General features: G+C 32.0%; 1 protein-coding gene across 1 annotated transcript in view; it reads right to left on the minus strand.

The window, feature by feature from the left end:
• The window catches only part of LOC105809081 (sucrase-isomaltase, intestinal-like), a 27,423-nt gene extending 5,490 nt beyond the window's left edge, over positions 1-21,933 (minus strand). Inside the window, exons 1-7 of the mRNA XM_012642836.1 lie at positions 21,831-21,933; positions 20,453-20,487; positions 17,632-17,780; positions 15,526-15,610; positions 15,385-15,441; positions 14,564-14,688; positions 11,024-11,112 (exon numbers count right to left, since the gene is read on the minus strand). Of these exons, the coding sequence (XP_012498290.1) occupies positions 11,024-11,112; positions 14,564-14,688; positions 15,385-15,441; positions 15,526-15,610; positions 17,632-17,780; positions 20,453-20,487; positions 21,831-21,933 (643 nt within the window). The remainder of the gene's footprint in view (positions 1-11,023; positions 11,113-14,563; positions 14,689-15,384; positions 15,442-15,525; positions 15,611-17,631; positions 17,781-20,452; positions 20,488-21,830) is intronic.
• Positions 21,934-22,750: the final 817 nt, after the last annotated feature.

Here is a 22,750-nt window from a genome sequence, read left to right on the forward strand (position 1 = left end):
TTGGCGTAAATAAAAATAGTGGTTGACTGGGAAATAGCTTAAAGAATAATAGATCAGATATTTAATAATTAAAACAAGAGAAAATGGTTTGTTTTTTGTTCTTTGTTTTTTTTGTGTGTGTATAGATTTGAGAAAGTCATGAGGAGAAATTCAAGAATAAGAAAGGAACAAGCTAATCAGTATCAATCACGCTCTCTACTGGGAATAATATGTGTTTAATTTAGTTTACCTGAAGCTAATATTTTTTACTTACATAGATGGTATGAAAGCAGCTGCACACTGCACACAAAGGACTCTCTTTCTGAGCAATCTTTTGGTTAAACTAGGTAAAAAGTATTGAGGCTCATTTTTTGAGCAGTTTGAAGGATTGCAGAGAAGATTAAAGTGCTTCCCTTTGGGGTCATTACAAGTTTTTATGGATATATGTTTCAAAATTAATATAGGTGTCATAACATTAGGGGAAATAAGATATTATTTTGTTAACTCATAATGTGTTTTATTTTTCAAGATATAGCTCTTACACCCCAGAGACTGAATGAAATGATAAGCTAATCAATAAACAAATCCTCTCAAAACCCTTCTTACGAGTATGTGTAGTATCATGGTTAGTATGGTAGTATCTTGGTTAGTACCTAGTATGGTTACTAAGTACTATTGTTTGTAGTTGCTTCTTCATATACTTTTCTTAATTTTTATTGTGTTCTCTCAGATTTTTAACAAACAACCAGAAAAGCATTATCATCAAGGATCAACCAGCCCTCAGCTAAAACTATTCTGAAAATGAACAGAATTTGAGGACTTATACTTCCTGATTTCAAAACTTACTACAAAGCCAAAGTAATCAAAGCAGTATGGTACAGGAATAAAGGGAGACATATTGATCAATGGAATAAAATTCAGAGTTTTTAAATAAATTCTTAAATTTATGGTTGATTGAGTTTTTTATTTTTTTATATATGACATAAAAATTGTTCATGTTTATGGGAACACAATGAGATGTTTCAGTGCATATATACATTGTATAATGAACAAATTAGGGTAGTTAGCATGTCCATCATTTCAAACTTTTATAAATTCTTTGTGGTGATAACTTTCAAGATCTTCTTTCCTAGCTATCTTGAAATATACAATTTATTGTTATTAACTATTAACTATTAACTAGTCACCCTACTATGTAATATAACACTTGTACTTATTGTTCCTATCTAATTGTAAATTTGTACCCATTGACCAACCTCACTCCATTTCCCTCTCTTCTTTCCCTTTTCTAGCTTGTGGTAAGCTGCTACCTGCTATGTAAGCTTCTACCCTTGTGGTAAGCTTCTACCCTGCTCTCTCCTTCTATGAGATCTTTTTTTTTTTTTTTTTTAAATAGATTCCTTACATGAGTGAGATCATGCAGTATTCATCTTTTTGTGCCTGGCTTATTTCACTTAACATTATATTCTCCAAGTTCATCCATGTTGCCACAAATGACAGGGTTTCATTATTCTTTTTTATAGTTGAACATTATCCATTTTGTATAATATACCATATTTTCTTTAGCCATTCATCCATTTGTGGGCCCTTAGGGTGATTCCATCTCTTGTCTATTATGAATAGTACTGCTATAAACATGGGAGTGCAGGTACCTCTTCAACATAATGATTTCAATTTTTTGGGATACATATCCAGCAGTGGAATTGCTGAGTCATTTGGTAGTTTTATTTTTAGGTTTTTGAGGAACTTCCCTACTTTTGTCATAATGACTGTACCTATTTACATTCCCACCAACAGTGTATAATAGTTCTCCTTTCTCTGCATCCTTGCCAACATTTGTTATTTTTTGTCGTTTTGATAATAGACATTGTAAATGGGGTTAGGTAAAATTTCATTGTGGTTTTGATTTGATTTTCCTGATGATTAGTGATGCTGAGCATTTTGTCATATACCTGCTGGCCATTTGTATGTCTTCTTTTGAGAAATGTCTATTTAGGTTTCTTGTAATTTTAAAAATTGGATTGTTATTTTTTTGCTTATATATTATTATTACATATACTAGATATATTATTAGATATATGCTTATATATTATTATTTTTTTGCTTATATATTATAAATATGAATACCTTGTTGGGTGGTAGTTTGCAAATGTATTCTCCCACTCTGTAGGTTTTCTCTTCACTCCATTTATTTTTTTCCTTTGCTATGTAGAAATTTTTTAACCTGATGGAATCTCATTTGTCTATCTTTCCTTTTATTGCCTGTGATTTTGTGGTCCTATCCAGAGTATTCTTGCCCAGACCAATCTCTTGGAGTGTTTCCCTTCTTTTCTTCAACTAGTTTTATAACTTAAGGCCTTAGATTTAAGTCTTTAATGTAGTTTGAGTTGATTTTTGTGTAAGATGAGAAATTGGGATCTAGTTTTATTCTTCTGCATGTGACTATCCAGTTTTCTCAGCTAAATGAAAAAAACTTTTTTTTTTCTCAATGTGTGTTCTTGGTGCCTTTGATAAAAATCAGTTGAATGTAGATGCATAGATTTATTTCTAGACTCTATTCTATTCTATTGGTCTATGTGTTGATTTTTGTGTAAGATGAGAAATTGGGATCTAGTTTTATTCTTCTGCATGTGACTATCCAGTTTTCTCAGCTAAATGAAAAAAACTGTTTTTTTTCTCAATGTGTGTTCTTGGTGCCTTTGATAAAAATCAGTTGAATGTAGATGCATAGATTTATTTCTAGACTCTATTCTATTCTATTGGTCTATGTGTCTGTTTTTATGCCAGCACCATGCTGTTTTAGTTACTATAACATTGCAGTGTATTTTGAAGTCAGATAATGTGGTACCTCCAGCTTTGTTCTTTTTGCTCAAGGTTGCTTTGGTTATTTGGGATCTTTTGTGGCTCCATATGAATTTAAGGAATATTTTTTTCTATTTCTGTGAAGAATGTTATTGATATTTTGGTAAGGATTGCATTGAATCTGTAGATCACTTTGGATAGTATGAACATTTCAACAACATTAATGCTTGCAATCCATGAGCACAGAATATCTTTCCAATTATTTGTGTTTTCTTCAATGTCTTTCATCAATATTTTATACTTTTCATTGTAGAGACATTTCACGTCTTTGGTGAATTTACTCCTAAGTATTTTTATTTTTATAGCTATTGTAAATTGGATTGCTTTTTTTATTTCTTTTTCAGATAGTTTGCTAATGGAATGTAGACACACCACTGAATTTTGAATGTTGATTTTGTATCCGGAAACTTTTCTAAATGTATTTATTAGTTCTTACAGATTTTTGGTGGATTCATTAGGTTTTTCTATTCATATGATCATGTCATCTTCAAACAGGGACAATTTCTCTTCCTCCTTTCCAATTTGGATTTGTTCTTTATTTCCCTCTCTTGCATATAAAGCAAAGCTAGAAAAAGAAATTTGGATTTCTAGACTGATATTTGTGTTCTCCAAATTTATGCTTGGAAACCCTAATCTCCAAAGTCATGGTATTTGAAGATGGGACATCTGGGAGACAATTAGGTCATGACAATGGAGATCTAATGATGGGATTAATATCTTTCCAGGCACGAGAGAGTTTGTTTCCTCTCTATCTCTGCCATGTGAGGATACAAGAAAACAGATGTCAGCAAACTAAAAAGAATGCCTTCAATGGACACTGGATCTACTAATGCCTTGATCTCAGACTTTCCAGAATCCAGAACTGTGAGAAATAAATGTTTGTTTAAGCCACCCAATCTATGGTAAATTGTTATAGTAGCCCAAACTGATTAAGGCAATTACCTTTAGGAAAGAAAGAAAAAATGCACACTTTATATACTTTTTATTTTCTGTTTTCTAATTAAATGTAAATACTAAGAAATAATAAAATCTTGTGACAACTGTTGTTACATATCTCAAATCTACTAAACATTGAGAAACTATTGTATACAATTTACAATTACATGAGGATTTCACTTAATTTAAAATCACCTGTTTAAATTATATCTTAGCTATACATATACGTACTTAATAACTAGTTTACACTCAAGCTGGTACTTAACAAAGGTAAATAGAACTATTCAAATTCTATTTGACATGTTTTAAAAAATTGACAGGCCATACTAATATAAAATTAGCACCACCATCCATGTACACTGTGTAATAACTTTTAGATAGATGTTATTAAAATTATATTTTATAGAATATAATAAGCCAGTGACAAAGGAAAATTATAAGTGCTGTAAAACATAAATCCATGCATTTCTTTCTCTTTCATGACTGGAACTGATGGTGATCTTCATGACCAGGAGATTTCTATTGGCTCATCGAGAATAACACCATTCCTGCTCAGGTCAATATTTAATATCTAAAAAAAGTAAAATGGTAATTAATTGTTTAATCAGAACCAAATTTTTGTTTTTGTTTCTGTTTTAGTGAAGACTATTTCCATACAAAATGTTCTCTAAGTAAATAGGATGTTCCTTGTTTTTCTTTTTTATTTTGATGAAGTTTTCTTCTGGAGAGTTTGCAATCATTTCACCAATAATCTCACTAAATCAACCCATTTTACAGAAGATGAAAATAAATCCAAGAGAAGCAGAGTGAATATCAAAAGACAATAAAAAACTAAAACTCTTAACCAGTTATATTCATTTCTATTATATTAGTTTTTCCACGTGATTACTATAATACATATGGAGTTATTTGTAACTGCACTGCCTGGATTTCTAATGCTTCACTTCCTCAAATATTTTCCAGCCATGTTCACCCAAAGTTTAGATTTAGAAATATGCATTATTTTGCCCAATCACAGAGAGTTTTGTGATGCTTTATTTATTGTCAGTAATTACAATTTTGCATGTGTTACTTTCTTTCACCGGGGACAATCTCACTTAGACTATATAGGGCTTAATCATAGAAATGATCAATTGCAGCTCCAATCAAACAATGATCTATCATAATTTTATGATATGATGATTTCAAGAGACCTTACCATTGCTATTGCTATTTTTTCCCCAACATACTTACAAGACTCTCTGTGCCTTAGCTCAGAAATTTTGGATTCAAGGATCAAATATGCAAGAGAATAGGAAGCAAAACTAACATTGCTTTGCTTCCTAGCACACACCAATCACTCTACTAAGGGCTTTATAATATTTATTCTTCACTAAAGCACAGTGATTTGGGATTAATACCACACTTTATAGAAGAAGAGTTTAAAAGGTAAAAGTCAGTAACTGTTTCAATTATTAAACTTAAACTAGCTCTTTTTATCAAAAGTGAAAAGCAACAAACATAGCTTTTAATACCATGTGCAAAAATCAACTAGCCATAATTATTGCTAGGAAAATGTTATAAAAAATCATATTGATGGAGCAATTAAATCATAGTTGCATAAAGTGAAGAGCAACCAGGGTAGAGAAAGAAACTGACCATTCTCTCCTTTTCCTATGTATCTATGAAGGCTTGGAAAATAGGAGATGCTCATAAATATTTGCTTTATTTAAATGCACTTAGAAAGAACTGCCAATTGTTAGTGGTTACAGTAAATGTCTTCTTTTGATATCATTGAAGTAATAAAATATTGTCAAAGATTTTTTCTTACTACTTAAAATTCTTTGTGAATGTTTTTTAAAAAGTAGAATTAAATGGTCTGTTTTTATGCCATTTATTTGATCAAAATGAACTTGAAATAACATTTGACCTGTTAAAATATCTTATTTGGTATTGTTTACTTGACTTTATTTACTTTATTTTCATAGTAAAAGTTATAAGTTTTATTTTTCAGCATTGCAGTAGTAAATAAAGAGCAAGAAATATACAAGCAAACTATCCTTTTGTGGTCTAATTGGTCTAATTGAACACTGAGCAATGTAACAAACTGATTTTTAATTGTGATTGATAACTATTAACTAATGGAGAATTAATTTTTTTTCTTTTTTAGGGACTCAGTTTCTTGGTATACCACATAAGACCATTGGACTAAATCAGTATTTCCCTTATTTTGGCTTTTTATAAAAAGTAAAATTTTTAAAAAGAAGAAAAATGAAAGGCACTAAGCCATTAACTCGAATTTTACCAGAGAAGTACATTAACTATACTAAACTATAGTTTTTCAACCTTGTCATAATTTAAAGAAATAAAGGGTATTTTAATGCCAATGTAGTAGGAAAAACATAGTTCCACATTATAGAGGAAATCCCACTTGTATGTGAAACAGTAATAACAGTAGGATGGGGGTTAAATTTCAACTGGATGGAACAGCTTTTCTGGTATTGTTTAGCATTCCATGAAATCTACAAAGACCAAAGAGTGTGTCCAAGATACAACAGCTTTTACATTGAAGTCAGTCAAACAGCTATTTTGTAAGTTAAGTTCATCTAAAGTTTTTGATTAATAGCTCATTGTTTTTACCCAAGTTTAAACACAAAAGGGTGTGTGCACATACACTCACACAGTTTCATCCATGTATACATAGCTTTAAATTTAGATCAAATACTTGAAACAGTTAACTGTTTTCTAGAATATATGTTGTTTGAAATTCACCTTTACAAGCCATAGATTGACAGAACTTTGGACAGGAAAGAGGTTAAGAGATTGTTTACTTTTATATTTTTATTCAATTGGAAAAAACAAGAAGGGCTAAAATGATTTGTTTAAAGTAAAAGGCTAATTACTGGCAGCAGTGAAATTTTAACGCAAGAATCGTGACTACTTGTTTAGTGTCTATATCAAATCTCTCATACTATGGGTGCTAAGAAATAGTTCTATAAATTTTGCAAGAATTTTAAAATACATATTTGTCTAAGACATACACAGTGTTATTTGTAGACATTTTATTTTGAAAAAAATAATTTTCGAGGCACTTTACCATGCAGGTTATTTACAAGTTTAATTTGACAGTTATTTACAAGTTTACTTTAATTTAATCTTGCTTTGATTGTGTCAGGACAATAATAAAATAGATGTCATTAGATTGATAGGTTACTAAGGATAATGTTTAGAAATAAATATAGAAGTTTAATGAAAATGGGTATGTAATGAATGTCATAATTGACTCATAATTATGTTTCTTTATGGCTGAGAAATATAAGAAGTTTATGTAGATGTTTTGAATAGCTGCATTTAAAAAATGTTTTCTTATGTCACTTACCTCCTTATCTGGTTCTTCACTAAAATTAAGTGACACTTTATTTTCGTTATATATTAGATTAACCTCTTTGACATTAGTCTTTCCTTTGCCCCATACATGGATGGATCCAAGTATCATTTCACTTTTATTTATGTAACCACTTTTCAATATAGTGCTGGTCAAAGTGGTCTGTAAAGATAAAGAAATAATTTAAACCTCTGATTTACAAAAGCAATTAAATCTTCAAAAAATGTCTGTTAACCAAAAATTTATTTCATAGTATAGCAAATTGTTTATTAAAATATTTGAAATGAGGTATTTTACATTATAAACATGAATTAAAACTTCAAATATTCTTCTAAAAATTGCATATTAGTCATTTTACACACCTTGTTTAAATTAAATTGTACCAAGAAGTATAGGTCTCTTTCATAGGTGTCTGTAGAGAAAAAAAAAGATAATATATTTTTATTTCCAAAGAACAATAGTAAATACTAGTATACTTTGCTTCTTTTTTCAGTATAAAGGGTAGTATATAGTATCAATGCATAATTCATTTTTCTCTAATGTTATTTAACTTCTTTAGGCATAGGTCAAGAAGCATTGGAAATGAAGAATGAATCACCAGAAAAGATCCTAAGGGGACAAGGTAGATTGGGATATGTGTGTGGTGTGTGTGTCTATGTGTGTAGGAACGTAACACTAAAGCTGTAACAGGTCTAAAATCACTTTAACACACTTCTCTAAAATGGTGGCAAGAAGTGCACGGAAGTGCAAGAATAAACAGAATTGGGTGGTAATAGCAGTGAACACTTACTTGCCACCTCAGTGACTGTCGAAATAATAATAATATTAAAGGAAATGAAACACGGCAGCAACACATTGTCATTTAAGAAAAAATTCAATGGTAGATATTGTTGCAGGTCAACTAAAATCCAACTGATAAAGCATAACATTTATATCTACTGCTTTATCTAAAGTATAATCTTGTCATATTTAAAATCAATTTTAATAATAATCTTACAGCTAAAACTTATTAAAAGCTTACTCTTTGCCAAATTCTAAGTACTCATCACAACTCCTCTAAGAGGTACGTATTATTATTATGCCCATGGATAAAAGAAGAAAGTGAATCTGAAAGAGGTTAAATAAATTTCCAAAAGCGAAACAACTAATTACTGTCAAGGTCTGGGATCAACCCCAATTCTCCTTGACTTCTAAGATTGTGCTGCTATGTAAAAAGCAAAAGCATGTGTAAGACAGACAGGGAAAAGCAGAGTCAAATGAATGATTGAAACAAGTATTGGGGTAACTTTGAAAAAGCAATGTATTTTAATTCTTGTCTACTTATACATCATTATAGTCATTAACCCACTAAAATTAATTTGCACTTAATTTTGCCTATACTAAGATTAATATTCTGCCTAAAAAATTTTCTCTATATATGCCAATCTATGCATGACTAATTTATTATGCATTATGAGGCATTTTAGTGTTAATATATCTTAACTATTTGTTTTAATTTTAAATATAAAATTTTAGGATAAGTTTTCAATGAGTAATTTTTAAGTAAAGAATTCTGAGATTAAAAAAGCAAAAGTGGCAGCTATTAGGAGGATATGAGCACCTATGTTATTTTTAATGAATAAGAGGAAGATAAGGGCACACCCATATCTATTTCATTGGGAAAAGTAGGACAAATTAACATTTTACTAAGCTACACCTTTATTAAAAGCTAGAATGGTCAAAATTTATTTAATGTTCACAAGTTTTATGGTAGGTTCACCTCTATCTATCTTCGATTTTTTTGAGAGAAAGAATTTGTTAGCACATTATAATATATCACAAAATTTGAATGCATTTGTTTAAAAGGAAGGAATCATTTCAGACTGGTGTGTTTGCTGTGAGAGAAAACTTCTTTGGAGATTGTGATCTAATAAATCCAGAGAGGTAGCATTTGCTGTATATTGTTGTTGCTGTTAAATGAAGAGATTACAAGGGATTACTTAAAATTTTTAAACTTAATTATAAAAAATATACTGAGATTGTGAAATATAACAGAATAAGCAGATATAACTGGCTAAAACAATTCTGTATGCTTGCATGGAGAGATCATAGAAAAATATTTGATTTATACTCAGTTACTTTCCAGTGATTATAAAAATCTGTCATGAAATGCGAATAGGATAAAGACCATACCAAGTTATTTCATCTACATCTTAGTTTGATAGGAAGAACTGGAGAAAAAAATTCTAAGAGAAGATCTCTCTACTTAACTGTTAGAATTAATGAATTTAATTTGTTAAATTGTGAAATTCAAAGATTCTAAGACAAAGACACAAATTATGAATACTTCAACTTTACACTCCTGGGAATATTAATATTAGGCAAATTCAAAGTGCATCCTGCTGAGCCCAGGTGAGAAATAGAGGCTGCAAGCTTTGTAGAACCTCAGTTAACATAGTCCATTTATGCGAAACTTCAACTTCACATAGATGTTAGTCTTTATGACTGAAGTTTGTGTCAAGAAAATGTTCAGAACACCCATCAAGTAGAACCGGCACCATTAAATGGCAGTCAGTATACTTCATCTACCAGTGTTTATGCACAGTATAAGAATCTCTGGGGACATTGTGCTCAAAGGCAGGTTCCTGGGTTTCTCTCCATACTAATGGAATTTGGATGAGCCCCAGAATCTGCATTCTTAACAAACTATCCCATTTGTTTCTGATGCCAATGGTCAATAGAACACACAAGGCTAGGAGCTTAGAATTCAGTATAGTATTGAGGAACAGTTATGGAGGCAGTAAACATAGATCTAAGTTTAAGGATGCCCTCTCTTGTACAAAAAAATGTTAAGTATTAAAAACAAAACCAACCAAACGAACAAGCAAAAAACAATAGCCATAAAGTACAGAGACCAAATTTACTTGAGTTTGGTTTCTGGACTATCTCCTTGTTTTAGAGACATCCTTTGTGCATTGTTTGGGCTCAAAAAAATGATATCCCAAAATAAAAGCTTCAGAGGTAGTTTCTCTCTGATCTTCTCCTGCCTTCCTGTCTCTTGACCCTCATTCTCCAGTCACAGAAACAAAGCTAGGCATCCAAAGCTAGCCATAAATCCTAAGACTATTACTCTTCCTCCTGCCTTTCGGTGTAACGGTTGGCCTTAAAGAAATTAGATCTTCATTCTAAAGAGGTTCTACCTCACACCTGGGAGGAAGAAATGGTACAACGAAGAGGACAAGAAGAATCTGGACAGACATTGATAGATTTCCCCACTCAGTCTATTTCCATTAGCTCATACACTTTTTGTCCAATCACAATTCTCCATGGCTTTTCTTGCTTAATTGAATCTAAGCATAAAATCGGATAACTTTCCCTATATCTTTGGGTCTTTATTTTGAAGACTCCCGTGTCACATAAAACTATGATCAAATAAGTTTGTTATGGTTTTCTATTGTTAACTTGTCTTTTGTTATAGGGGTGTTGGCTAAGACTCTTATGATAGGTGAAGAAATGGATCACCCCTTCTCTCCCCTACAGCATCAACATATCCACATGGACATGACTGTTGAATTGACGAAAGTCAGTGTCTATTATGTGAAAAGCACTGAACTATCTTTTGGAAGTACAAAGATGATAGACATATAATCCCTACCCACACAAATTTCTAGCTATTCAGACATTTACCATAGGGATTAACTATATTTAGGATAAGAGAGATCTTTAAATGTTTGTGACATTGCTTATTTAAGTTGATTCAATAAATTATTAAACTCTTTTAATATTGAATAATAATAATAGCATAATACTCAGCATCCAAAGAACAATAACACATAACATAAAATTAATGTTAGAGAATATGTATGTCACCAATTACATTTATCTACTAAATAGAACACTCACCTATACTCTCTCCATCATCCCAGAACAGAGATCCTTGTGCCATTTGATTATCATCAGCAGCAACGATAAGTCTCATGTAATTTTGTCGACTATAAGAAAGAAATATATAGTTTTACCCATGTTTATAGAATAAAACATGTTTAGTTATGATATGGTTTCCATATAAGTATCCAAAGGAACACAAATTGGAATAGCAATTAAGTAGAATGCAAACTGAAATATGATATAAATCATAAAATTCTTTATATTTAATAGAAAATATCATGTGTGTCTTTTGTTCTCAAGAGTTCACCTACTGTAACAATTCAGAAGAGGCCTCATTTACAGCAATTAAAACCACATTAAGTTATTTATGTATTTTTATTTCATAACATTACGGGGGTACAAATGTTTAGGTTACATGTATTGCCTTTGCCTCACCCGAGTCAGAGCTACAAACATGTCCATCCCTCAAACGGTGCACACCACACCCATTAGATGTAAATAAATTCATCCCTTCCTCCCCTCTTCTACCTATGCAACACTCAATGAATGTTACTACTATATCTGCACATAAGTGTTGATCAGTTAATACCAATTTGATAATGAGTGTAGGTGGTGCTTGTTTTTCCATTCTTGTGATACCTTACTTAGTAGAATGGGCTCCAGCTCTATCCAGGATAACACAAATGGTGCTAGATCACCAATATTTTTTGTGGCTAAGTAGTACTACATGGTTATTGATATATTTACTTATTCTTCTCTTTGGTAACCCTGTTATTGGCCATTAAACATTAAACTATTTTTATAGCATTTTTGGTGTCCTATGATTTAAGTCTTCTTCACATTTGCATATATAAATCACTGAATTATTTTGACCATTATTAATAAGAATGTATAGAAGAGCCAGTAAGTTCTAAGTTCTATCCTTGTAATAGAAAGTACTTCCCAAGCATGTGCCTACATAGACCTATTTATGAACTAAATACTTGCTTCCATGTTCAATATCCAGCGATTACACGGCACAACTTGTTTTAGCAGCATCATATTGTTAAGGAAGGATTTCTCAGACAAATAGTTTTAGCTAGCTGCCGTTTCCAATCACAAATGTTGAAGGATGTATGTCATGGAAGTCTCCTAAAATATCCACATTTCTGAAGTTCAGATCTCCACGGTAACTCGATATTTTCCAGGTAAAAGATGTTAACAAGCTTTAGCATGAATACATATATGCATTTCAGTTCACAGTCACTGGGCTAAAAGTATAACTTAGAAACATTAAAAATCTTATTTAACCTGCAACAACCAGACACATATTAAAACTTGAGATTCAAAAGAGTTTCACAACTTTTATTCGACCCTGTACAATGGTTTCTGTCCTGTCTCATGACAAAAGCAAGGATTCTTCAAGGCACAACTTATGAATGGTTTCCTCCATGAAGACCTCACTTATCAGATGCAATCATTTTTCTCATCTTTAATTGATATCAGGAAAGAATATTGATAGAAATGGAGCTGAGTGGTTCCAGAAGATGAGAAGAGTCTATTCATGCCAATGAAGCTGTCAGTAGGTAGATTACCAAGAGAGTCGACAAGAGCATGAAAAAAAAAAGAAAAATCGGAACTGAGTCCTCTAGAATCTGAATATGAAAGCCAGCAATTTGGGCAATGGAAATAGAGACTCTGTGTCTGCTATAAGAGACTCACTCTTGCATCAGTCACAGAAGACAAAGTGGACCCATGGTCTCTGGCATATTGCTGAATGAAAGGGAGAGAATACCTGATAGAGGTGCCGAGGCAAAGAAGAGAGGGTCATGGACAGATGATAAATTATGAGGGGTAATAGAAAATCTGTGTTATCCTTCATCTTTATATGGGACAAGACCACTAAAAAACAAGTCTGGTTCCTCTGTGAACAGCGGGCACCTTAGAAGTACGAAGGAGCACTGATACAGTCAGTGGATTTTTGCATTTTAATGGACTACAATGAGTCTGGAAATGCTAACATATCACTAACATATCACAAGGAAGTCAGAGGAAGGCAGAGAAAGGGAAACAGAAAAGAGATGGGAAGGAAATAGAAGTCCTCCAAGCAATATTGACTTAAAGTTTGTAAAAGGCTTCACAAAATGGAATATTATTCAGTGATAAAAATGAGATACTAAGCCATGAAAAGATACAGTGGAAACTTAAATCTATATACCTAAGGGAAGAGTCAATTTGAAAAGGTTACATACTGTATGATTCCAACTATACGGCTTTCTGGAAAAGACAACATAATGAAGAAAGTAACTTTTTACTGTGGTTGCCATGGGTTCGAGGAGGGATGAATAGATGGAACACTGAGAATGTTTAGGGCAGTAAAACTACTCTATATGATACTACAATGGTGAATACATGTCATTATACATTTGCTCAAACCCACAGAAGCTATAATACCAAGAGTGAATCCTAATGTAAACTATAGATTTTGGTTGAAAATAATGTGTCAATGTAGGTCCAACAATTATAACAAATCTACCACTCTGGTGGGGGATGTTGATAATGGGAGGCTATGCATGTGTGGGGGCAGGGAGTTTTTGATAAATCTCTGGATTTTCCTCTCAATTTTGCTGTGAATATAAGACTACTCTAACAATAGTCTTAAAAACTGGTTAATAAAAAATCATGTTTTCATGAACTAAGTAATAGTTTGATCCACATGTTAGAGGCAGAAAAAAGATGAAGACATTTAAAATATAAGACTTTCATTTGCCAGTACTTCTGTATATTACAATACAGAGGTCATAGAGTTTTAGTTTATATTTTGGTCTGAGGGATGGGGTGGGGGATGTAAATTCACAACTAATGGAAGCAGAATGCACTGTATGGGGGAGGGACACGCTTGTAGCCCTGACTTGGGTGGGGCAAACAGCATTACATGTAACCAAAATGTTTGTACCCCCATAATATCCTGAATACATAAATAAATAAAAGAGAACAACACAGGAAAAAAAAAAAGACAGTGGACGTCTTGTTGGAAGACAATTTTCCATTAGTCTCCTGCATTACTGTATATCTTACATGCAGAGACCCTGACAGCTTTTCTTCTGAACTCTCTTGAAGGCTATTTTAAAAGTGAATAGCACTGAAGGACAGGGAAAAAAATTTTAAAATATATTATTAGTATTACTGTCCAGTATAAAAAAGATAATGTCTTCCTTCAAAGCAAAGAAAGGATAGGTTTGCTTGTAGCCCTATAAAAGTTTGGGTTTTTTTAAACTTGGGGATCCTCAGCGGTGACACAAACCTCCTATATATGCAGCATCTGCCTGGGCCACTCCATGTCATCCTCATGGGGACTGGGAGACAAGAAAAACTGATGCTAATATGAAGTTCCTCTTTCCTGTTATGCCATAAATAATAAAGACTTTTGTCTCTTACCAAGCATCCATGATACTGTGGCAGGCTACTGTACTAGCTTGCAATTGGGGTAAAATATCAGACCTTTCTAGTCCCTGACAATTCTAATATGATGTATCTCAAAATTTAATTTGAGCTCTGAAAAAACAGTTCACTTACCTGAAAAATGTGTTTTGAGCAGGCTCTTGACACGGTAGGATGTAGCCACCACGGACATGTAAGTTTATTGTATCAAAAGGAGTATCAAAATAAAGAAATTGTCCTCTGAGACCAATATCTTGGCCCTGGAAATGAAAGAGGTGGAAAGAAGAACAAAAGGAGCAAGAAGTGGAATCATTAGCAACATTTGTAAGTGAGGGGACACATTTGTAAAGTTAAACAATACATTTTCAATGTAAAAAATTTAGAAACAAACATTTATTCAGGAAATCTTAATTTGATTCACTACAGTAATTACTTTACTATTTATATGTATCCCATAATATCATAGTGTATACCTTACACATATACAATAACATTTATTTTAAAATGTATCTTTAGTTCCTAAATATAAATCCTTATGATAGCTTTGCAAGTAATTTACAGATACTTGCTTTTGTGGAGCTCACATGCAGAAAATGTGCGAATTTTTGAAAGGTCACAAAAGCTGTTCCTGAGTTGTCATGTACATTATTCTTGGAAGGACTGCACTACCTTGAATGATCATTTTACATATCCAATAACAGGCAATGACCTTTTTGTTTGTTATGTGCCCTTTTGATGTTTATTTGCTAAAATAAATCAATGACTGTATAACGAGCAATAGCAGAATAAATGAACTCTATTTCACTGTGTGTTAATTTGATTCAGGTGTAAACAGCAAGAAATATCTTACTTTTTTAGGTGGAAAGTAAATCACATACATCATTAATGAAAAGACTAGGACCAAACTATTACCCATTTCTGTTTAGTTAATTCCCCAGAATTCCTTAAATACTTACTGTATGGTAGTCAAACCACCGAGCATTAGGGACATAGGCATATACAACTTCAGCATACTGGAATTTAAATATATAGCCATTAAAAAACATATAAACCAAAGAAAAATTATGTTTTGAACAAAATTATGTGGTAGGACTTACGGGTTCCAATACAGGGGTAACCATAAATGCTGGACCCCATAAGAACTGCTTAAATATATCCCAGGTTGGCTTTTCATTGAAGAACCTTGACAAAATAATTAGAAATAATTAAATTAAGTCAAATAACTTTATCTCTTCTGAATACCATTAGAATAATATTCAAATCACATTTTGCAGTATGGACTTTTGTGGATTAAAATGAAAATCAACCTAAAAAAACATCAAAAACAATTCTAGCCCTCAGAATTCTGCATGCAGCAGTACCATATTTTATGAGTAATTCTGGACTATGAATAAATTTTCTTAAAAAATGCAGAGAATTGTGATGAACATGTAAGACCAACTGAATGAGAAATCACTTTGGAAGAAAACTCATAGAGGTACAAATATTAACTTTGCCTAATGTATGATCAACAAACTAGGAAGTAAATATAAATACCTGGAAGAAAATTATGAGACATGTCCTATAAGAATTTTAATCTGTTAACTTTAAAAAGAGATTGATTATCGTATTCTATAGAGCTGTCTAAATGTTGGATTTAACACATAAGTGCACATATAAGAATAACATTTATTGGATGTTGGGCAGGGGGGAGAGGGGAGGAGGGGAAGGGTATATGCATACACAAAGAGCGATGTGCACCATCTGGGGGATGGTCACGCTTGAAGCTCGGACTTGGGGTGGGGGGGCAAGGGCAACATGCGTAACCTAAACATCTGTACCCCCATAATATGCTGAAATAAAAAAAAGGTTTTCCATATGCAAAGAAATTTCTGAATTTTAAATATAAATGACTAGAAAAAACAAAATCTGCTTTTATAGCTTGAGAATAGCCAGTATGAAATGCTCACATTTCTTCTCAAACCGAAATGAAAGAGAAAAGTTATTTTTATAAAATGTCTTTATTTTGGTTTCATTTTGTTTTGCTTTATTAAAAACTGAGATTAATGCTGAATTGGACAACTGGGTTTACTCTTCCATGGACTTCCCCTGAGAGCCAAGGCATAGGCATCCTCAACAGGACAAGAGTCTGCCTAATTAATAATGTTTGTGGTTGGAGACTCAGTCCAGAGCTGTTACCCCAATTATTCTGGGAAGTTTATAGGAATAACACAAAGGAGAAGAGTCTGTAAATGAAAAAGGATGGGGATCAATAAAATAAAGAAGGGATTATGGTAAATAAATCAATAAAGTAACTAGAGCATAATTTGAACCTAGAAATACTTTTTTTTATTTTAAGAAAAGTGGATTTCTTATACTATTATCAAAAAAGAAGGCATATTGATCAATTTATTATTTTGGTAATCTTACATTGGGTACTATTGCTTTAATTTTTGTAAATATTTGCCACTGTTTTAGTGGTTTATCAATAGTGAAATCTAACAAATCATTCATTTATTCTTATAACATAAGGCACACAAAAAGCTAAGTACACTATGATTATTTAGGGTTTTTTGTTTTTCTGTTTGATTATGTGTTTTGTTTGTTTTTTAATATTCACAGTAAGAATCTGCTTGTATTTGCAATAAAAATAGAACAAGTTCAAATGTTTGCAACTATGTTCCATGTAATAGAATTTTCAAGGCTTGGTCCTTTATTAGTTGAAATTTTAAGGGTGAATCCAAAAAAAAAAAATTTCTAAGGAGAATGGTAGAACTGTTCAAGCATATCTTATTAGCACACTTCAAGGAAAAAGTGAGATGGTCTTCTTCAGTCAGAAATATATACATGGTAGGTTTACCGAACTGCAGTAAACCTCAGTTAATTAAATTATAAGGGGTAATCTTATTTCTTTCCAAGAAATTTGTAAAATGTTCAATGAATTATGTATATAAAACATCTGAAATAATATCTGGTACACAGTTGTTACTCTTAACAATTATTACTTTTTAATAACTGATTAAGGTGTTTCATTCTTAAATTGCATATATTAGTCTATTAGTAGATTTATTTATGTAAATGCTTTATTAACCCAAAATGAATGCTAAAATAACAAATAAAAAGTTTCCAATACAAAATATTCTACATTACATCATAAGAAATTATTGAATAAATTAAATGAAAGCTACATCTTTGAGGAAGGAAAAAGCAAACTTTGTACTTACTCATGCAAAAGGGGTCGGATAACAGTGCCACCATGAGCATGAATTTCATGCATTTGTGTATAGAAATAGGGCAATAAGCTGTATCTGATATTTAGAATGTTCCTTGACATATTAGAGAAAGTTTCATTCCAAGAAGCAGGATCTTGTCTCTGAAACAAAGAAAAATTATATACAGCTATAAGTCCTTGCTCTTGTTTAAATCATAATATTCAAATACATATTTGGAAGAAAAAAGTAGGAAATACTATCAATTCATTGTCTTATGCTATGTATTATACTTTCTTCACAAAAATCTTATGCAATTATGTTTCTATCATATGATAGAAAGAGAAGGCATAAATTAATATTTTAATAAGAAAAACTCCAGTTAATTTCATGACTTGATTTAGTTTAGGTGAACATGCACAAAGAATAGTTCACATTTTAATAGATGACAGATATATTGTCAATTAGGTGATGCTCAGTGTTGGGATGAGACGTCTAGGAGAGAAATCAAATAATATGCTATACAAAAGTGGATTGAAATGAACACAGACATACAGAGCAAATCATAGTGACCTTGCACATTGTGAGTGTTCATGAGAATGAATACATTATGGTATTAAAGAATTAATACTACAGATAGAATAGAGGACCTAATGGTGAATGAACGGAAAGAACATGCCCACGTTTGCTTTGGCATACACATTCCATCTCAAAAGACTAAAATCAAAAGTGGAAGATTAAAAGCCCATAAAAGAGTTGTTGGACATATTAGTCAAAAAGTAATAGAAAAGGAAAGTGACTAGTTATATATTTTAATTTGTACCAGAGGAATAAATAAGGCTATCACATAACTCCATGGGGGGTAACACATTCAATTTTGTTGTTAATATCAACAAAACTGAGGCCCTTTAGAGCTGTCATATCTATGAAGATAACAGTTTTTCTAGATTTCAGGAGTAGTAAAGTTTGGATGATGACTGTCATCACTGTTGTATGCAGTATTAGAATAGGTAAAACCTTGAAAGTAAAAATCATCCAAGAAGTATTAAGCTATATGTGATCCCATTGTTAGTACTTTCAAAGTTAAATGAGAAGAAAAAGACAAAGATCACATCTGTTGCTTATTGATTTCATTAATATGATTTCAATTTTAAAATGTTGACATAAAAGCATTTAATTCTAAACCATACACTCCTAAGTTCAGTTATAGTAACTTATATTTAAACTTAAGTGGAGGTTTCTGTCCCTGAAATTTTTATTTACAAATACTTCCCCTCCTCTTTTTTATTTTCCCTCCTTTTACATTTCAGTTTCCCTCAAAAACTACAACCACATTATGATTTTGCAGTGTTTCACTTTGCTCCTCCCATCTTCTCCTCCTCCATATATTTATAGTGATTACTCTTCCCCTACTCCTATCTCTACTCTAATGTACTTTCATCCAAGCCCTTTCTGAGCTCCCTTTCTAAAACAGAACCCCTATAAATCTCTATCGGTTTAGCTTATTCTATTTTCCCTTATACACACATATTTAATCACATTATATATACATATATATATATATATATATATATAATCTCTATCTCCCCTTAGAATATATACATCATTAAGGCAAAACTTTTTAAATATTAAATAGTAGACTTTCAATAAATACTTGTTTAGTTTAGTGAATCCCTGCCCAGGCTGTTATTGACTCTTGCACCATCTCCCCTATATTTACAGCCCTCTAAATTACATTATTGACAGCAAGTTTTCTTGTTAAAATATTCCTGTTCCATCAAGTTATGTCTCTACTGTTCAACTTTAAAATTCTTCCAAATTTTGGTTCCATTCTGCCTTTTTATTCCTGTACTACAACATTTTCTAAAATAAATTCTCCTTTCTATTTCAACTAAAATTTCCCATGGGTGGCAAAATTTCACAGCACTTTATGAGCCCTACTATTCACTTACTATGACTGGAACAAATCCTTCAAAGACCTGCTCTGTCTTCAACTCCTCCATGCTGTGCATTTTGCTAATTTATCTTTTCTCTGAACTTCTTCTTGAAAGTATTATGAAATTTTGTACTTAGCTATTGCCTCTAATTGTTCATACTTTTTCATGATTTTTAGTATTGTTTCCCCAATTACTCAAAAATTCCTCCAGTCAATTTATTAAAGTGCATAGTCGTGCTATCACACAGAAATTCGTTCTCATTAATCTCTTTTCCTTTTATTAATATATTTTTTCGATTTCTCAACTTGTTTTAACTTTTGCCTTTTAAATTTGTTCATTTCATGCATTGATACAAATGACTTTTACTTCCAATTATTTAGTTTGCAGCTGATTTCCTTATTGTTCTATCTCAGTTTGGAAGAAGTTCCAGAGGTAGACTTTTTTCCTCACTACTCCAAAATTATATAGGACAGCAGTAAATATGCCAGCCAAGCAAGCCATGTCTCCTAAAGTGTAATAAAGTATACCCCAACTCAGAATGTTCTCAAAGTGATGGGTCCAGATGTCCTCCATAATTACAAAGAAGTTTAAAAACATTCATCTGAAAATCAGCCAAGTAAGATGCATTCTATTAAAAAACTTCTAATGTTGGTTGCAGGAGAAGATTGAAAGTAAATGCAGTAATTACATACTCTAGTATTTGCAATGTTGTGATTTCTTGCGTATGGATAAAATGCTCCAAGTTGCATCCAGCGGGTACAGAGATGATATTCCGAATCGTTGAAGAAACCACAGATGTCTGCTCCAGTCTAAAATACGTTGTTATATTTAATTAGTTTTGAATAGTTTGTTTCTTAATATTTATAATTTAGGAAGATAAAGGGAATAAAGCTACTTACATATGATATTCCAAAGAGACTAAATTCCATCATACCTAAAAAAAATAGCAAAAAAATTTTAGAAAGCTACCATTTCACGTATTTTAATATATTTTATTTGTATTCATGAAGATGCTTCCTTTCTAATATTAACCTCCAATTTAATGAAACATTTTTCAGATTATTAATATGCTTTTACATCACTTCTCATAGCATTCATTTTTTGTTTTATAGTGTTAATGATTATAAAAATAAGACACTATAAGCTTCCTTAACACTTGCAATATGACATATTTAGAGCACAAATCTGTTATTGAACACATCATAGTGTGATAAGAGAGTGGTAGTGGCTTCCAAGTTTCATTTTTGAAAATAAAGAGACTTTCTGCAATTAGATAACAATATGTCCTATCATTTGAGACAAATCGAATTATCTTCATTTAATAAAATCCTCTTAAGGAATGATCACTTCAATATATTAGAATGCATGTGTTTTGTGAGCTCTTCTTTTAAAGGAATATTTCTAAACATCAACTGTTTTCCTTGAATCTATTTATCAATTATAAGGAATTTTTAATATTAGTCATGAAGCATTAAAGTATCTTTTTTTCCTTTAAAATAATGATGTCTTATTTACCACTTATTCAACTATTGTCACAAAATCCTTTCGAAATTTGACGTGAAATGTTTCCTTCTTTGGCATCTATTAGTAATTCTTTTTTTTTTTTTTTTTTTTTTTTGAGACAGAGTCTCACTGTGTTGTCTGGGCTAGAGTGAGTGCCGTGGTGTCAGCCTAGCTCACAGCAACCTCAATCTCCTGGGCTCAAGCAATCCTTCTGCCTCAGCCTCCCGAGTAGCTGGGACTACAGGCATGTGCCACCATGCCCGGCTAGTTTTTTCTATATATTTTTAGTTGTCCGATTAATTTCTGTCTATTTTTAGTAGAGACGGGGTCTCGCTCTTGCTCAGGCTGGTTTCGAACTCCTGAGCTCAAACAATCCGCCCGCCCCAGCCTCCCAGAGGGCTAGGATTACAGGCGTGAGCCACCGTGCCCGGCCCTATTAGTATTCTTATTCTCTACAATTTAGAATTTCTATTCATTTCTATTTCTTAGCTCTAGAAGTTATCTTTCCCAGATCATGCATTTTTCAACCAGAAAACTTAGGCCTAAAAGAACATTATTTTCCCAAAATAAACTAGTTGAACATCATTAGTTTCTACGCAGCATCCCAATCCTGCTTCCTGGCCCACTGCCTTTTTCTGATTCTGATGATCATATTTCATAAAATATGATGCCAAAGTATAATTCTGAGGACTTTTATATGAACTAGCACAAACAAAAGTGAATACCTAATAGAAAAAACAAAACATAGTGATAAATACAGTGGCTTTCACTTACCAATGATCGATTTATCCAGATTGTCCCATCGTGCATAGTTGTCTCCAAGCCAGTGTCCCGCCCACTGTCCACCAGTAGGATATGTGGAACGAGAAATAACCATCCCTCTTTTGCCAGTTGTCTTCTGTAATGCACTAATAAGGATAAAGAAGGATTTTGAGTTTTTTCATGAAGTATTTTCTTCAAATATTTCTACATATGTCCACTTCGTGGAAAAAAGTGTTTGATTTATGATATTCAGGTTGTCTCTTTTTCCAACTAGGTCTTAATAAGTGAGTCTTTCCTCATTATACTACAAAATCCTCGCAGGCACGAAGGACATTTTTCTTTCCTCCCAACATTTACCAGAATGACATGAAGATATTAAGTGGCCTTTATATATTTCTTCAATGAATACAAGTTAAATCAACTATTACTAGCATCAAATCAACTAATTAATCAAGTTGAACTTTTTAAATCTATTTAAACATTTTTTAATAAAGGGCTAGGCTCTAACTATTGATCACTTCAGTTGTTCACAATTATAACTTGTCAACACTTAATGTACATATTACTGTGCAGAGAAATCCTGCTACAATATTTTCTGTTTTAGAGGCTAGTTTAAAGAGAGAAAGGCTTTCTTGTGTCTTATTAATAAAAATAAAATTAATTGTTCTATTTCAAGCATAGAATCTATACCAAGTAAGATCTCATCAAGAGAAAAGATTATGTTTAATGATGTTATATTTTTTATTTTCTCTCCTCTCCAATCTTCAGAGAGTGATGTTAATAATTTATGCATGTTAAAATATATTATAGTTTCAGGAATAATGCAATAATGCATTATTTTATATTATCTGCATCTCTTTTCCTCTATATCCTTTTCTCTGCCCTCTATCTTTCTATCTTTCTCTCTCTCTCTGTCTCCTTCTCTGTCTCTC

This window comes from Propithecus coquereli, unplaced genomic scaffold, assembly GCF_000956105.1.
Source record: "Propithecus coquereli isolate 6110/MARCELLA unplaced genomic scaffold, Pcoq_1.0 Scaffold189, whole genome shotgun sequence".
NCBI classification, from domain to species: Eukaryota; Metazoa; Chordata; class Mammalia; order Primates; family Indriidae; genus Propithecus; species Propithecus coquereli.